Source organism: Eucyclogobius newberryi, unplaced genomic scaffold, assembly GCF_026437365.1.
Source record: "Eucyclogobius newberryi isolate DKJ021-1_F unplaced genomic scaffold, fEucNew1.0.hap1 SCAF_17, whole genome shotgun sequence".
Taxonomy (NCBI): Eukaryota; Metazoa; Chordata; class Actinopteri; order Gobiiformes; family Gobiidae; genus Eucyclogobius; species Eucyclogobius newberryi.
In genome coordinates, this window is record NW_027315801.1 from 7,735,225 (window position 1) to 7,754,487 (window position 19,263).

General features: G+C 43.7%; 1 protein-coding gene across 1 annotated transcript; it reads right to left on the minus strand.

Annotated features, from left to right (window-relative positions):
* Positions 1-790: 790 nt before the first annotated feature.
* On the minus strand, positions 791-17,515 carry ctdsp2 (CTD (carboxy-terminal domain, RNA polymerase II, polypeptide A) small phosphatase 2). The gene is made up of 8 exons (XM_072448886.1): positions 17,127-17,515; positions 10,159-10,325; positions 7,943-8,044; positions 7,357-7,413; positions 4,689-4,781; positions 3,415-3,600; positions 1,043-2,883; positions 791-988 (listed from the first exon to the last, which is right to left on the minus strand). The coding sequence occupies exons 1-7, from the start codon at positions 17,182-17,184 to the stop codon at positions 2,758-2,760; spliced, it is 789 nt and encodes a 262-aa protein (XP_072304987.1). The 5' UTR covers positions 17,185-17,515; the 3' UTR covers positions 791-988; positions 1,043-2,757.
* Between the last annotated feature and the right edge of the window lie 1,748 nt (positions 17,516-19,263).

A 19,263-nucleotide genomic window follows, 5' to 3' on the forward strand; every position in this document is an offset into this window, starting at 1 on the left:
GTAGTTTAATTTAATGTGTAGTTTCTTTCACTTTTTATCCTCTGGGCGTGGCTTACGGCGCGGGCCGGTCTCGTTTCCTCTCTCGTCTCCTCGAATCCTCAACTCCTGGATTCCTCAGCTGTAAATCCCGCCCACCGAGTACAGAAGGCCAATGAGAAGAGAGAGGTGTCCTCGCTCAGTGGGCGTGATTGACAGCCGAGGAAACAAGGATTCGAGGAGACGAGTGAACGCGCTGCAGAGAAATGGGACTCACGCCGCACGTAAAATGGCCGCCTGAAGCAGAGACGTGTAAACTGTACATCTGCGTCACTTTTATCTTTTTAAATTACATTCTATGTGGTTTATTTAATATGCATAGACTATTTTGATAGTTTATATTAGTTATTATTAAATCATGATTTATCTAGATTAATATTTTACTGCGTTTTCTTTCACGTTTGCAATAAAAGGTGGTTTGTTTTGCTGCCGTTTTGTTTTAAGACTTTGCGTTTTATTTCTGAAATACTTGTAGAATCAGATACAAATTTAAAGCATAATTTGTACCAATAAATCCACAAATCCAAAAAAAGATAAAAGATCAGATAAATTTATATAAAGTATTACTTATCTTGATAACTTTTGGCATTCTTACTCAGATGTTTGTAGAATATTTCCCTCAAAAACATGCTACATTTCGAGACTTTTTTTCCATTTGGCTGGATCAGATAAAAAATATATGAAACATGATTTATCCAGACACCTTTTGGCGTTCTTATTCTTCTGCCGTTTACATGGAAATATGACAACACGGTAAGTTTGAATATCTCACGTTTTTATTTTCTTCTTTTGGTTGGGTCAGATACAGTTGGATTCAGAGACTTTACATTGTGGCTGCCGAGTATTTGGTCGTTCAACACAACGGAAACATTTGTACTCATCTTTCATCTCGAACATGCAAAAAAAACAGTGCCAACATACGTAGTGTGGAGGGGAAACACGCCTGATAAACCTGCGTGTTCAACGACACGTGATAAACCTGCGTGTTCAACAACACGTGATAAACCTGCGTGTTCAACGACACGTGAGCGGGAAGAGGACATTTTAGGCACAAATGAACATCTACTTACACAAGGCGGGCCTAAGTACAGGCCGAATGATCATAATACAAAATGCATTAAAAAGTATTGGACAAGGAAAACGTGCCCAATAAATATAAAAACAGCAATACATCTCAAAAATCACCACTTTGATAGTTTCAAGTGTTGCTCAGCGGCGCCCCCGCGTGGCTCCGCTTAGACAGTGTTTCACGCACAGCATGACACTAAAAGTTTAGGCCTAAAAATCTCAAAAGGTCAAACACTCTCTGTCCAATGATCAAGGCACCGGTCTGTGACGCGCCGCCAGACGCCTCTGCGGGAGTTTCACGCGCTTGAATTCAGAAGAGTCAGCATTTAAAACAAAATATGGACGAGAAAAGCCTTAAAAATGTTCCATAATCACGGGTTCGAGCGCCGCGGTACGTGCAACATTTACAGGACTTTCTCCCGTTCAAAAGACGCGTCATTTTGTTTAATAAATTGCTGGCATTTGCGAATTGGCCTGACCTCGCCTTAACCACACCTGAACGCCCGACGGATTCGTTCCCGCACTTCCGGAATCCGACCGATTTTCCTCACGTGAAGCCAAATAATCTGCTGTGGAAAAAGTCGAATTGCACTTGAAACACAGTCGCTCCCGCAGATCGTTCAGCTTCAGACGATCGCATTTAAGTTGCGTTTAACTTCTGAATTCAAATCGGGAAAACTCGCGCAGATCTGTCCGGTTCGTGCGGCGAAGAAGTCGTCCCGAAATAATAAACGCAAATGCATGAACGTCGTCAAACCCGTGGGTGATAATGGACTTCCTGTGTGCCAGCATTCAGATCATCCAGTGTCTGCTCTCCAAACATCGTCCACAGAAGAAATATTCCGCATGTGTTCTTTACCAGATCGCCGCAGAATGACTTTAGCCCATCGACAGCCCGAGCCCGAAATACACTTCATAAGGCTAACGCTCGACCGGTGGGAAGTTTGACGTGTTTTTAAGCCATCAAAGTTCACGGCGGTCGCGGATGGGGTTCGAGGTACTGTTCATAAACTGTAGAGCTGCGTTTTGCATAGAAAGAGCCACATTCACGGTTTTAAAAATAGATCTCGTTAGAAAAGAACCGACGTGTATAAAACGGTGATGAGAAGGTTTGAAAAAGGCTGATGTATTGTTCCTTAAAAAGGCACAAATACGATACAAAAACACAACGTGAAAAAGAGTCAAGTCGGAACAGGAAGGCTTTGGCTTTGGCAAATAAAACCCCAAACGTTCCTGCTAACTTTGAGAGCAGCGCACTAACGGCTAACGTTAGCGACGGCGTTGTGCTTTCGAACAGTGGTTGTAAATCTCGAGTTTGACTCCGAGAACGTGGAATAGGCTGCGTTCACGTGAAGATGGAGGACAGGTTAGAATTAAATATTAACGTTCAGAATGTAGATGTTAAGTCCTGGTTTATGGTACTGGGTTTATCCACATGAAACAAAAACTGGCAAAGTCAACTCAAATGATCCAAGCTCAACGTACGTTTTCACAAATGTTTTTTGTGAGAAGACGAGCTTGTGAACCGATGGTGACGAAGCTAAAGTTCCTCCTGTCCAGATCATCTCCGACACGTGAACGTAACCTACTCCTGACCGTCTCGGAGAAAACTCGGCTGTGGTTTCTGTGTGGTTTCTAAGGTCCAGTTCATGGTCAGTGTCCGCGCAGCTGGTCCAGGCACGAGTAGACGTCCTCGGCCTGACTCAGCTCCTCAAACACGGGCAGAAGGTTTAGCAGCTCCGCGTCCTCCAGGTCGTCGAACCACGACAGCACCGGAACCTGCACAAACACACGTTTCATACATCCAGGAGAACCAGGCGAACTCGTTTAGAATAAGCCGACTTAAGTAGATTTTATGAATGTCTCCCATTATTGCACAGCTTCTTTTTCACAAAGAAGTCTAGACAGTTAGTTTTAACAAATGACAAAAAAAATTCACGAGTTAATTCGGCCAAACCCGAGAAAACGCCATAGCAACCGCCTTGGTAACCGAATGCTTTAAGAGCGGTTGCAGCCCATCTTTAAAGTTAAAAGGCTTGCAGTAAAAGCCTTTTGTGAATAGCTGAAAGGTTCCTTGATGTAAAGTGTATGAAAAGGAGAAGCAGGAGAAGTGTTTTGCCTCATGAAAACACATCGAGCTAAAATGAGTCCAAACCAGGTCTAAACAAGACTTGACCAAGGATAAGATGGTTCCACACAATCATGAAGCTGAAGGAGCTGTCTTTAGTGCTGTGTGAGTGTGGCGTGGTGTGACGTGTGGTGTGACGCGTGGCGTGTGACGTGGCGTGTAGCGTGTGGCGTGCAACGTACGGCGTTGTGCGGGTGGAAGATGTAGGAGGCGGGCGAGTTGTCCAGGATCAGGGTCTTGTGCAGGTCGCGGCCCAAACGACTCAGGTCCTTGACGTAACATCCCTGATGGAAAACACACGACTCACGGAACAAACGAGCCCGGAACACGCCGCACTGGTCAAGACGATCGGTCACTGGGTCTGCGTACTGAGAGGGGGAGGAGTGGAGAGGAGGGGGAGGAGAGGAGAGGATCAGGGCTGCTCTTCTACAACATTCTATTGGACATAAACAAAGAGCCCAACACTTTGGTCCAAAAGTAAATCTCCTTTGTTTTCTCCACAGACTTTCAGAATAAAATGTGCCATGTGCTAACGAACAAGAACATGAACACAAACACTGCTGATTGGCTGATCATCCACGTGTCATGGGCCCTTTAAATTGTAACTCTAAATCGTGACATCATCAGTCGTGCCTTTAAACTCTTTATTGGGTTTTTCTAAATGTCTGCGGGGAAATGAAATCTGACTGACTCGTCCAGTTTGTTTGTTCTTCTGAAATGAGCAGAAAAATATTCAGTTGTTTCATCTGGACTCTGGACTTTACTTGTATAAACGATACGTTTCGACTCTCATCCAAGAGTCATTCTCAATCTGAGAATCAAGACCGCAAACTCAGATATTTGTCCTACTCCGAGTAGGTCTTGCCCGGTGGGTGTTATTGGTTTCACCAGAAACTAAACCTTTTTGTTTTCTATCAAACTAGCCTCTTGTTTACCATCAGTCTTTTAATGGGCATCAGCCTCCTATTGTCACTGACTCACACTCGCCCCAGGAAACAACAATCTTCTTCTACGATGGACCCCTCCTGGATGAAAGAGGTATTACACCCACATGTTTCAGAAATTAGGTTAAAGCGGCAAACATGGAGCAGAGTGAATCTACACACAGGAGGGTTAGGGTCAGCGCGCACACACAGAGGGGTCAGCGCGCACATACAGAGGGGTCAGCGCGCACACACACAGAGGGGTCAGCGCACACACACACAGGGGTCAGCGCACACACAAAGAGGGGTCAGCACACACACACACAGAGGGGTCAGCACACACACACAGAGGGGTCAGCGCACACACACAGAGGGGTCAGCGCACACACAGAGAAGGAGGGTCAGCACACACAGAGAAGGAGGGTCAGCACACACAGAGAAGGAGGGTCAGCACACACAGAGAAGGAGGGTCAGGGTCAGCATCAGGAGGAACGGTCAGTATCTGCAGCGCTTCTTTGGCTGTGGGCATGTACCTTGGCCAGGCTGGCGGTGAACAGCACACACTCAAAGAGCTCGCCCATTCGCCGCAGGAACTCGTCCACGTACGGCCGCTTCATCACGTAGACCTGAGGACGACACACACACGCAGAGACTCAGAGCGGGCGTCTACCGGAGCAGAGCGTGTTCACATGACCCGGTCACATGACCCGGTCACACACGCCGCCGGAGCTGGGAACTGACCAGCTTTTAGCCAAAGCCGGCGCATGTGCTAAGGAAGCCTAAGTAATAATTAGTAATAATAAAAGTGAAAATAGAAAGAAATAATACAAATAAATAGAAAAATAATAATAATAAATAGCAGATCAAAATGATAATTGGGGGGAAAATAATTGAAAAAAATAATAAATAAAATAATAATACAAATAGATGATTATAATAGTAATTTTTAAAAAGTACCACTGCTCATTTCTTTGATTACAAGCTTGGTTTCTGTGGTTATAACTGTGCAGTTAAGTTCCATGTGTGAACAGGTTTTATTTACACACTCGAGTTATGGATTTAAAAAGGAAAAGAGCACAAAAGAAATGTAAAACCAGCTTTAAAAAGGGTAGGGGCGTGAACACAAACTGGAGTAAATCTGTTTCTTCTCACAATTTGTATAAAAACTAAAGTGGAGTATGCTGGTGAATGGGAAAAAAACTTAATTTAAACTTATAAATACGCATAAATTTGGCATCAAATCTGAAAAATGTCTACATTTTGTTGACATGAGTTGCAAAATAATAACTAGATTTAGGATTTAGTATTTGAGGAAACTAGAGCTGACTGAAAATTTGCATAAAAATTCAAATTAACCTCATTAAAAAAAAAACATTAAACTTTCATAAATCAGGCTTGGAATTAAATATGAACAAATGCTTGAGTGCGTTCTGTCAGACTCTTGTACAGTTTGCTCCTTTAAGGCCTGATCTTTGTGTCAGTGGGAGAAAAACACATTTCATCTATGGAAAACACATGTAATCTATGGACTCTGACTACATGAAATAATAAACACATTTAAGATCACATTTCTGAACTCATATCTGGAGAATGCCTCGGTCCCAAACACGTTTTCCTCTTGTGGCGTTTTTGAGCGCCGCCCGCAGCAAGTAATCGAGAGTAGGCCGTGCGGGTAAACAGCCTATCCTGGATTACTTGAACCGGGTAGCGGTCAGGATTTCTCTGCGGAACGGCCAGTCCCGGGTCGACTTTCACTCAGGCGGAGCTATAAGCGCGTCCAGAACATGCACACAACACACGCCATGAACACACACACACACACACACTCACACGCACCATCAACACGTACACACCACACACACACGCACCATCAACACGTACACACACGCACCATCAACTCGTACACACAACACACCATGAACACACACACGCACCACTAACACGTACACACAACACACGCACCATCAACACGTACACACAACACACACGTACCATCAACACGTACACACAACACACACACGCACCATCAACACGTACACACACGCACCATCAACTCGTACACACAACACACCATGAACACACACGCACCACTAACACGTACACACAACACACGCACCATCAACACGTACACACAACACACACGTACCATCAACACGTACACACAACATGAACATGCACGCACACACCATGGACATGCACGCACACACACCATCAACACACACGCACCATTAACACGTACACATCACGCACCATCAACACGTACACATAACACACCATGAACACACACGCACCATCAACACGTACACACAACACACGCACCATCAACACGTGCACACAACACACACGCGCCATCAACACGTACACACAACACACCATGAACACACACGTACCATCAACACGTACACACAACACACGCACCATGAACACGCACGCGCACACACACACCATGAACAAGAGCAAAACTTCAAACACATCATACTTTGAACGTCACATTTGGTCCTATAAACCACGTGCTGTTAAATGCAAATAACTTTGTCAAATATTATTGCGAGTACATGTTTCCATTTGATAGTCATTTTGAATTAAATACATTCAAATTAAATGTATTCACAGAGTTAATGCAGACAAGATATTGACAAAAATATGATTTGTTTGGGCCAAAATGATCAATATCACAATATATATAACGGACACAGAACAAAAATATATTGCATTAGCGCCAAGGTCTGACCATCTGACACAAATGTAGTATTTTTAGACAGAAAACGCTGAAACAGGCTGATTGTATTCACGATTTTCCTTATTTGATTAAACTTAATGATGTATAATGATAAACATAAAACGTGACATTAAAAAAAGACTGATCCTATGCATTTATAGTGGCATTTGTTGGAAATGTTGTTCCATAATCAAGACATGATTTTCACATTCAGTTCCAGCCGTGTCCAGCAGAGGGCTCCCTGCGCCGCGGGTGAATCCTGTTTACAACAAGAAAACCCAGCCCTTTTTCAGCTCGAGGAGCTGCTGCACGGACACACCCCTTTCCCGCCAACAACAGGCCGAAGGAAGAGGAAAAGGACACGGGACGGAAACAACAAGCACGGAAACAACAAGCACGGAAACAACAAGCACGGAAACATGGTAAACACGAGCGCGTGCAGAGTGTGTTCTACCGCCGCAGCAGAAGCAGAAGAAGCTTACCTCGTGTGTGGTTCCCTCGATCTCCACGGGAACGATAAAGTCTGCGTTACTGACGGGCTGGAGAGGGAGGGAGGGGGGGGGAAAGAGAGAGCGAGAGCGAGAGCGAGAGCGAGAGAGAGAGAGAGAGAGAGAGAGAGAAGAGCAGGAGAGATAGTGAGAGAGATGCGAGGAAGGGAGAGAAAGAAGAAAGTGAAAGGGAAAGAAGAGAGGCAAGAGAGGGTGACAAAGAAGAGCAAAGGAGTGAGGAAGGGAGAAAGTAAGAGTGAAGAGAAAGAAGAGAAGCAAAGAAGGAAGAGGAATGGGAAGAGGAAAAGAGAGAAGGAGAGAGACGCGAGAGGAGGGAGAGACAAAGAAGAGGAGAGAGCGAGGGGTGGAAAGGGAGAGAGAGAAAAGACATTACATAACAGCCTCTGCTCTACATAAAACCACAGCACGTTTGATCACAAACTGTAAACGCTCCAGTCACACGCTCAGATGCCCTCCCATAAGTCCTGGTTCAGTCCTGGTTCAGTCCTGGTTCAGACCTGGTTCAGACCTGGTTCAGACCTGGTTCAGACCTGGTTCAGACCTGGTTCTGGGTCTTTACCTTGAAGGAGCTGTGCACCAGCGTCTCGTCCAGGTCGATGACCACACAGATCTTTCCCTGGTCCTGGCTCTTCACCTCGGGCAGAAGGCTCGGCTCGGGCTCCTGGGAAACACACACAGTTAAACTCAAACCAGGATTCTAGTTGGGTTGGATGAACATTAAGGCATGATCAAATCCGTTTTAATATCACTTAAATTATGTTGTTAAGAGAACATTAAAACATTGCAATAATATCAATAAAACGGCACTTAACAGCAGCCTGTACTTAATACAATCTGTGTTTCATGTATTTTCATGTGACTCTTTAAAACTACTTTAAACTACTTTTGTTGTTGTTGTTTTTTGCTAAATAAAAAACATCTATATTTTAAGTGTGTTTTAGTTCAATGGGTCGTACGGGTCAGAGGTGATTTAACATGTTCCTTAAAGATTACCGTATTTTCCGGACTATAAATCGCACCTTTTTTCACAGTTGTGGCCGGGGTGCGACTTATATTTATACTTATACTCCGGAGCGACTTATATGTGATATAATATATTATAATATTTGTTATTTTCACACTTGCAACCGCATTTCATACTCCAATCAGACTTATGTTTTTTTCTTCTCTAGTATGCATTTTTTGGCTGGTGCGACTTATACTCGGGAAAATACGGTAAACATATGCATTGTTGCATCATTTGTACATCCAAAAAAGTAACTTTACAAAAGCAAAACACTGTGGAATAAACTTCTGCGGGTTTACAGCTCAGATTGACTGAAGTTGTGTTTGTGCATGAACACACCGCTCGCCTCCCGAAACACAATAATAATAAATGCAGTTTATTCTATCTTTTTCCTTTGAACGAAGCTTGGCCAAAGCCCGAGCGGCGAGATTATGACATCGTCCCTTCTGCTCTTAATAGACTCTCTGGATGTGTTACATAACTAATGAACGCGCCGTACGACTGATGCAAGAGTCAGAAATCTTTTTATAAAACGCACAGCAACACGAGCCCACTGTCCCTCCCAAGAATCCCCTTTCATGTGAGGGTAAACGAGACAATATAATAATCTGCAGCTATAGTTACGATCAGAACGTGTATAAATCACTCAAACTAAACGTACTTCTTTATTCATTATTTATTATTTATTTGGGATTTTCTGACTAAATAACAGTGGAAATATGGTGTTGGAAAGCTTCTAGAGATGGAGCATATTGACAAAAAATTGCGTATAATTGATGAAAATTTAAAATATTTGGTCCTTTTTTTGTAATAAATAGTTATTTTTGCGTGGGGGCGTGTCCGGAGCGGGAGTGTGTCCATAGCAGGGGGCGTGTCCATAGCGGGGGCATGTCCGGAGAGGGGGCGTGTCCAGAGTGGAGCATTCTTTGAAACACACGTCCTTTATTCTTCCACAGGTTTATTTGTGCGAGGATAATAAGGAAGTAAGAGCTTAAGCAAACACAGAGGCCGCGCTACGTGTTATGAAACCAAACGTACCGTCATGTTCATCAGAAAAGACAGAAATGTGCAGCTTTTTATTGAAATTAAAACATTTCAATAAAAAAGCCCGGTTTTGGTCTCGGTCCTCTTTAAATGTCTAATATTTTATAGAACTTTATATGATTTTTTGTCTAAAACATGAACAAATCAACAGAAACTTGTGTTTTGTTCCGTTTCATTGAAGTAATCTTGCATTTGTTTTAGTCAGTCTCCTTTCCCAAGCTCAAAACGCACGTGGATCCACTGCATGATGTCATTAGGTGGTCATCCAGAGGCGCATCTCTGAGTTTTTAAAGTCACATTTTCCGCCTTTTTGATTCGAATCAAACTGCATTTCAAAACATAGACAGTACAATTTCTAATGCAGTGATAAGCCCCACCTCTTCGCCGGGATAAACCCCGCCTCTTCGCCAGGATAAGCCGGCAGCAGATTGTCAGCATATTGTCATTTGCATGTTTTTATTTTTGAAAAGTCGCTACGTGACATTTTTTTAACTCTACATGTGTCACACTGTCAATCTCATCTAAGTACAGGGATGTGGGCAGGGACAGGGGGTGGGTGAGGACAGACATTTTCTGAGCACTCGAGCCTCAGTTGCAGGACAAAACAGGAACTTTGAGTAAACTAACGATGGGGAAACGCTGATGTAATGAGTTCGAGCTCGAGCAGAACACGCCACCCCGAGTTCTCGTTGGTGGCGCCGTTGGCCAGTCGTAAAGGCACTCACCTTGGCGAGCGTGCCGTTCTCGTGCGGCTCCTGCAGCAGCGGCTGTAGTGATGGCGGAGGGGGGAGGGGCGTCGGCTTGGGTTCATCCTGAGCGCGGATGCAGCAGAAGAGCGCCCTCAGGAGGTTACAGCTGCGCGGCTCCTTCAGGCTTGTCCGGCTCACCCGCCCTTGGGGCAGAAAGACACACCAGCACGTCAGGCATGTCAGAAAACACACAACACAACTAAAAAGACTTCAGTAATTCAGCTCGATAAGTTTTTATCTCACTGGAAATGCTTTATGTGCTTCTCTTTGTGGTGAAGGTGAATGGACTTTAAAAACAGTCACTTCGCTATAGCATTCGCTATAAATCTGCAACGATCAAAAGACAGTGACATTATTCAATTAAACCATTTCAGGTTAGAATCTATAAAACACTCATAAATATTCTCTTTCTAAAAGCTTCAAGTCACTGAACGTGTCAAATCAAGTAAATGGTCACATTTATATAGCGCTTTTCTACCCTCAAGGCACTCAAAGTGCTTTACATCAAGGAACCATTCACCCACCATCGCAGACACTGGAGGCGAGTCGGGTTAAGTGTTTTGCCCAAGGACACAATGGCAGTATTCACACGAGGCAGCTGCGATCGCACCGCCAACCTGCGGGCCAATGGATCCGACCGAATCAGAGCGTACGCCGCACGCGTACTTGCGTCGCATGTAAATAAAATGTCTCTCAACAACAGCTGAGTTTTCACAGTTTTAAGTGTAAACTCGGGTGCGGCGCCTTTAAACAGAATGTCAACTATGTTAAAGAACACGTTTAAGACTCGGCTCCAGGAAACTTCTGACACAACAAACAAAGTGTGATGCAAGAAAAACAAATGCGACGTTTTTCAGTGAGAGGCTGTCCATCACTGTCAGATGCCCTCCCATCCTCATGTGGACCTCCTGATTTATTCAAATGAAATGCATTAAATCTATATTTGTTTTATATACATTGAATATTCATCTGTTTAAATTAACTATGTTGACAGAGCTGGGATTTTATAGGAGCCAATTAAATAGAGGCCCATTTTATTAATTGATCATAAAGAACCAAAATAAATATAGCACAGTATTATATATTCTGTCAAAAGTTCTGCTTTGTGCAGCCAGTTTATCAGACAAAAGGTTTTATTGCCATTGTAAGTGAACAAAAGTGTAACAATATTCACAATCCAAGAACTTCTATATGATATACAAGTGTATAAGAATAATAACAGTAAAAAGTATGGACCATGATAAATACCATAAAAATAAGGGCAAGAAAAATAAAACGGGTTGAATATATACCAACAACAAGAACAGTACAATAGTGCAGTGTAAAGTATTTCTAACATGAAGTATTAAAGTGCTTATTAAAGTGCTCATTAAAGTGTTCAGTAGCCTTCAGTAGTCCTGGCTTAGGGGAGGGGCCTCCTGGCTGAGGGGAGGGGCCTCCTGGCTGAGGGGAGGGCCTCCTGGCTGAGGGGAGGGGCCTCCTGGCTGAGGGGAGGGGCCTCCTGGCTGAGGGGAGGGGGTTCTTGCCTGATTTAAGTTGTTGTTGTTGTTGTTGTTGTTTTATGGTGGTTGGCATCCAAGTGTTGCATTACCGCCAGACTTTATTCTGCAGCTGATCACCTTTTGTAGGATTTTAGGAGCTCCACGGTAACAGGGGCGTGGCTAGAAAAATGTAATCAATAATCGGGATTATTCAGGTCAGAATATAATCGTAAGAACCAAAAAATAAAATTATTTTTTATTATTTATTAAATAAAGTATTTTTAAATCAATCTAAAAATATATTAATACATTAAGTTCTTTTATATCGTGCCGTTTTTGTCACATAAAATGTATTTTGTCCTTCCGAAAGTGAGATAATGGAGTGATAATAATGTTAGACAAAATGTTTGTCATGATCTGAAGAATCGTTAAACCATGATGTGTTTGTCTTACAGCAATTCAAACACCAAAAAATTGATACGACGACATCCACCGGGACCGAGTCGCCTTCGGCCCCGGGACCGAGTCGCCTTCGGCCCCGGGACCGAGTCGCCTTGGCGCCTTTTCGGGTACTTAAAATGTCCTTAAATGTATTAAATCAGGTTTGACATACTTCTGTTGAATATACAAACTAAACCGGGTCTGAACCAGGACCAGATCAGGACCAGGACTAGACCAAGACTAGACCAAGACTAAATAGTGCACAGTTGTTACGAGCTCCTTCTTGCAGCTCTTTCCGTGTTTGTCGTTAGTTTAAAGCTGAGGCTGTTTTTCTGTTGGAGGCAGTGTGGATTTTCCCGCCCTCTGAGGTTATATAACATGCACCAGCAGCACAGACCTGCGTACAGCGCCGGCACAGACCCGCGTACACACAGACCCGCGTACACACAGACCCGCGTACACACAGACCCGCGTACACACAGACCCGCGTACACACAGACCCGCGTACACACAGACCCGCGTACACACAGACCCGCGTACACACAGACCCGCGTACACACAGACCCGCGTACACACAGACCCGCGTACACACAGACCCGCGTACACACAGACCCGCGTACACACAGACCCGCGTACACACAGACCCGCGTACACACAGACCCGCGTACACACAGACCAGCGTACACACAGACCAGCGTACACACAGACCAGCGTACACACAGACCCGTGTACACACAGACCCGCGTACAGCGGCGGGACAGACCCGCGTACAGCGGCGGCACAGACCCAAGCTCGTCCAATATACGGCAAGAAAATATTGACAAAATAAAGACTAAATCAAGCTAAGAAAATCAATTTGAAACACCGTCATCTTTTGGTCAGATGGAAGACCTTGTATTTATACATGTATGTATAAATGTTATTTAGAACCCCAATAACAAGACGGATGGAGCATGTTCGGCTCCTTCTCCTCATGACTTCCAGAGGCCGAGCTCTGGTGCACGTCTGCTGGACTTTAGTGACCGCTAGGATCAGATGGTGCATGTCTGCTGGACTTTAGTGACCGCTCAGCTCAGACAGAGGACAAAACAGTTGAGCTTTGAAACTGAAAACTCAATAAAACGCAATAGTCTCCTTTCCTGACCGATCAATGAATGAGGAAGAAGACCATGATCTTTCACATATTGCCAAGCCCTAGTGTGGAATGTCCCTCGGTATATGACAACGTATCCATCGCCATAGAGACGAACAGGTCAAGGCCAAGTCACATGTTTTTCAACGTTTTACCATAACAGACAGGCAGTTACACCATGCACTTTTTAAGAAATACCTTTGTTTTCACGGCCTTTTTTTCAGCCATTTCCAAACTGTAAAAGGTGTAATAACATGTAAAAAGTGCTGTTTGAGCCTGAAACATGAATTCAAGTCACAATTGGAATGGTTACAAATATCAAATCATAAAAGGCTGTAATTATTGAGGTTATTGCCGTGACCTGAAGCCCGGTCTGTGGCTCTCTGCAGGGTTTTCGTCGGAGTAAGCGCCCTTAAACCCCTCCTTGCTGCGCCCTTAAGATTTCACCCTTTCCTCAAACCCGTTATCGCTCCTGGACGTGTTTGGACCGACTGCGAAAACCCACTAACTTTACCCAACTTTTGGACATGGACGCGACAGCTGCGAAGACGTTATTGAACTGCGCAAGGCCAAGCCCTGCGTGGGAAAACCTGTCGGAAGCCAAAGTTTACAGCCGTAAAAAAGAAATGGTAAATCATCCGCACAAACCGTGCTCACGAGAAGTCGCCGTTCGAAAGTTAAACCAAGCGCGACGAAACGCAATCTTGCTTTAGACCAGGGGTGTCCAAACTTTTTTCACCAAGGGCCGCATTTTGAAACTTAAAACGGGACAGAGGGCCACAAACAACTTGACGATATTGAATTTGTTGAATGACAAAGTGAATCATTCGAAATTTTGCATTTGACGTAATGGCGATGAGCCTCCACACCTTTAATTAGACTTGGAACATAAATATTAGGTTGGTCTAACATCAATATGCCTGAATTTTCCCAATTTCCCAATAAAGAGTACTACTTTTTGTTGTTTGGGCCGACATAGCAGGAAGCTGGAGGGCCAACAGAAATTGGACTGAGGGCCGCATTTGGCCCCCGGGCCCTAGTTTGGACATGCCTGCTTTAGACGCTTGCTCAATTAATCGGTTTGCGACTGAATTTTGATAAGTACACAAATGGGTTTATAAGGATTTGTCGATGGAATGAGTACGTCTTGAATATTCCCCGTTGTAGGACTGATAAACGTCGTCTTATCTCATCTTTTTACCTACAAATATGCAATTTACTGCTCTTCTTCCGTCTCATCGGTGCACGCTGGGTCAAACGTGTGCTGGCATCAGGCGCGTTCCATCGTAGAAAAACATGCGTGCAGTGGTTTACTATAAGTGGTATTTGTGTAAACGTGTTGGACAAACCCGGCTCGGGCTGTAGTAAGCGAAACGCACGCAGTAACTGTCAGCGTTACACGACTGCTCAGATCGAAAAAGGACACTACAAGCTGTAGTCGACAAGCTGTAGTCGACTGTAGACGTGTTCTGTGCGTCTGATTGGTAGACGGGGAAAGGCTCTCGAACTGGTTATGAATCTCTACGTTTCTGTACCAAAAGTGCACGACAAACCAGCGAGACATAGAAATCACACAAGTGCAAATATTCATACAGAACATGGCATGTAAACAGTGTATTTAAGTGTAACAAAAGGGCAGATTAATCTCACAATTCACTACCAAATCTCACTACATCTTTTAAAATCCCACAAAAACGTCACCCAAGACACCATCGACCGATTAATCGACTTACTGACTAAAAGGTCTACAGCCCTGCCACATGGTTAACTGTTTAATATTAGGGCAGAATCCTGAATGATTTGCCAAAACTATCTAATAAACTCATAATCCAAAACGATAAGAATCTAAATCAATGGGGAAAAATGCAGAGGGAAGCGTCACAACACGGCGATCATTGAAACGCAGCGGCGGCCGTGGCGATGGGCGTGTGCGCGCATTCCACTGTCAACGCCGATCGCACCTGGTTTTTCCAACACTTTACCGACTGCATACGGCACCAGCGGCCAAACTGTCATTGTGCAACAGCCATTTCGACACACAAGTACTGCAATATTCTACTTTCTTCATGTTACTTTGGACCTACGAGTAACGAAGAACAAGGAAAAACAGTGACATGTTGGAAGTCTGACGCCGAATCGCTCCCGTTTGTGGAGAAAATCACATTTACACACAATAACAACAGTCAATATCACATTTACACACAAAAACAACAACCAATATTACATTTACACACAACAGCCAATATCACATTTACACACAATAACAGCCAATATCACATTTACACACAATAACAGCCAATATCACATTTACACACAATAACAGCCAATATCACATTTACACACAATAACAGCCAATATCACATTTACACACAATAACAGCCAATATCACATTTACACACAATAACAGCCAATATCACATTTACACACGATAACAGCCAATGTCACATTCACACACGATAACAGCCAATATCACATTTACACACAACAGCCAATATCACATTTACACACAACAGCCAATATCACATTTACACATATTTACACACAACAGCCAATATCACATTTACACACAAAAACAACACCAACGCATCAAAAATCATTGGGATATATTACTGTAAATAGCTTGAAATAGATGATTATGACACTGTAATCACGACAACAATATCCATTTCGCGTACAACCATGTTATTATTTACACAAACAAACAACCACATGAGTTATTTGTGTCGTTTGGAGCGTTGCGAACCTTACAACGTCTTCGAAAACGACAAAAAGTCAGAGAAATGTCGGATATCGGACTCTTTTCCACGAGTACAGGAGGACGTGAAGACGCATCGGCTCGTTTGGCCAGCGTTTAGTAGTAAACACGGCAATAACGATCATTTAAACACGTCGTGGCAGAGGAACAGAAACAAAACCGGTTTCACTGAGAGATCAAAATGGCGGGAAACGTTTTAAGTATTCCAAGTTCAACTCTTCTGAACCGACCCGCAGCTTTGTGTTACGGCTAGTGTTTCGCAACGTGGGGCCGTGCTCTGGGGGCCCGAGATGCCAAAACAAGCAAAGTGTCAACTGGCCCCCCACGTTTAACGCTTTTAAGGGAAAAAAAAATCTGAAAAATTCAAATAAAATCAACAAAATGGAAGGAAAAAAAATGATTAAAAGCTTCATGTATTTGTTTTTTGTTGGGAATAAATTACACAAGAAAAGTAGAAAAAAATAATAAAAATAGCGAGAATTAATGGCAAAAATACACACAGGAGATTTGTCATTTGGGCTGACGTGTTCTTGATGAAAATTAATCACAAAAAAGCAGAAATGGGGGAAAATACAGTGATTAAATGGACAAAAAAAGCAGCTGTTTTGGTCATTACATGTTTTAATCACAAAAATCTCGTCTTAAAAACTGTTGGAAATGTTGGCAATTAAAAAGGACAAAAATGCAGATGTGTGTTCCAATGAGAGATAATCACATGAAAAGCAAAAAATAATGAAAAACAGAGGGATTAAAATGGACAAAAATACGTGTTTTGAAATAGAAAAAACTGTTCAAAAATACATGACTTAAACTGAGAGACATGAGCAGAGGAGCTTTGCCCATGTTTGAGTCGACATGTAATCAGTAAAATGGCAGAAAAGGCTTTAAACTGAGAAAATAGAGCAGTTAAATGGTCAAAAACACGCGCGCGGCTCAGGTACAACAGCTTTAGATTGAAAATTAATCACAAAAATGCAGAAGCAGCGGAAACGCTCGAGGGGGGGAAAGAGTCAATTCGACAAAACGCACTTTGGAGTTTCCCGTTTTTTTTTGAAAATCATTCACGCACAAAAATGCGTCAAAAAATGTGAATTTTATGTGTGCAAACAAACGTTAACCCGCGCGCGGAGCTCACCTGCTTTGCTCGGTGCTTGGACGTCTTCTTTCTGCACTTGGGTGATGACACTTTCCATCTGAAAACCACGGAACCCGCGACAAAATCCTCTGATCGTGACCTCGGGACCGGGTGGGCATCCCTCATCGGCTCCTGGACCTACGACTTCAACTCAACGTTCACCGTGGAAAGGCGGCGGAGCACGCGAGCGGAGTGGGGACGCAGTGTGGCCGCCGCGCCTCGGGCTCCGCGGCTGCTGCTACGGCCGTGTGTGTCTTCACAAAGCCGACGTGGAGCGGAACACGAGGCTCCGTGCGGCTCCCGTGCGGCTCCGTGCGGCCGGGTGCGGGCTTGTCTTGGCGGAGGAGCCCCGTTCGTCCGCCGCGTCGTCGCTCGGTGCTCGTCACTTTTACAACATGGAGTTTTTCATGGCGAGAACGAAAACAACCGACGAAATGGGGCAAGGGGGGCGGCGGTTTCAAGGCGCCCCTTACTACGGATAAACAACATCGGCGCGGCGGTGGCGGCGCGCGGTGAAACGGCGCGGCGGTCAGTGGTTGGAGCGCGCGGCGTCGTCCGCGGACGTTTTACCGAAATAGATTTGATTTACGACGCCGTTTTAGTCGTAACAGGCGGGTTTGTTTTTCTACAGTTGGGACTCCGCGGGCGCCTTGAAACGGCCGCCGCGCGCTGATTGGTCGAGACGAGGGCAGGTGGGCGTCACCCAGGCATTCCTTCAGCGCCAGAGATCGACGCGTTTCGCACTATAAATACGCGATAAAAACAAGACATCGTTATCAAAATAACGCCGTGATATCGGTCCAACAAGGACGCCGATCTTTCCTGACGATTATTGCAGGATAAGATAACAACTAAGAAAGAGCCAGAGCATTTCGATCAATAACAACGATGTAAACAAGGTTAAAATGATTATAGATCATTTCAGATCATAAATATAGGATCAGATAACAAATAATGTCTTGTAGAAAATTAGCGTAGACTCAAGGAACAGACGATTTTTCACAATAAAACAATGAGTAAAACAACCTGGATTTAAATTCTGAAAACGGGGCAAATTATTTCAGATGTAAATGTAGGATAAAATGGCAAATAATGACTAAAACAGCATTTTAGCCACATATAACCACACACATTCTGGCAAAAAATACGGAATTAAACCAGGCCCACATTATTGTTAATATTTTTATTGCATTACAACATTATTTCAGACGTCAGGGTAAAATGAATAGAACTAATGATTCAAACAACATTGAGGACACGGCGTGAAAACAAATCTAAGAGACATTTTTGTTAAATCAAATGAAACTTTATAACAAAATAAACATGTAGAAAGGGACTAAAATGGTCTCAATTTAGGACTAAATAATGACATAATAAGTGTGAACGCAGCCTTAGTTTGAGCTGTGTAAAGAGTGGAATATCACACTAAGTTAAGTGTTTATACTATTTATTTATTTATTGAAGTAGTAGTTTCACGTAATGTCATAGTTCATGGTCTTTTCTCTCCTCTAAAACATCCATTCTCGTGACGGGTTTGATGAACTGAACGCTTAACCTTCTGAGAGCGTGTCGTTTTCCCGTGCTGGGGCTCTGCTTTATTTTTAGAGAATATTTTTAGTGGCTTGTGTCAGTGCGTCCCAAAATGTCCGCCCCTGGAATGCGAACGCGGGTTCACTGCGGCGGCTGCGGGCGGAGGCTGCCGGGTTCCACATGTTTGCGAGAGGAAACGGCTTCGTACGGATGATATGCAGACTCGAGAGGGTTTGCTCACTACTCAACGCTCTGTAATGGACTCTTGCAACGTTTTATATGGATTCTGAAGTCATTAACAGAGGCAGAAGTGAAGATCAATAAACATAAAACACAGAACAATACAGGACACAAGTAGAAGTCAACTAAATATCAAAAGAAACACATTTAAATTAAAATAAAAGGCCCAAGTACAAGGCAAACAGGAGGAGGGACAAAGCACAGCCCTGTCTCACTCCTCTTTCTAGAGTCAGTGGGTTTGTCAGGGGACCGTTGATTTTAATTCTTGATTTTGGATTACCGTAAAGAGCCACAATATTTTTAAGAATAAGTCGTCCATTTGAAATCTGTTCAGCACTTTCGATAAATAAAGCCAGCGATCAGAATG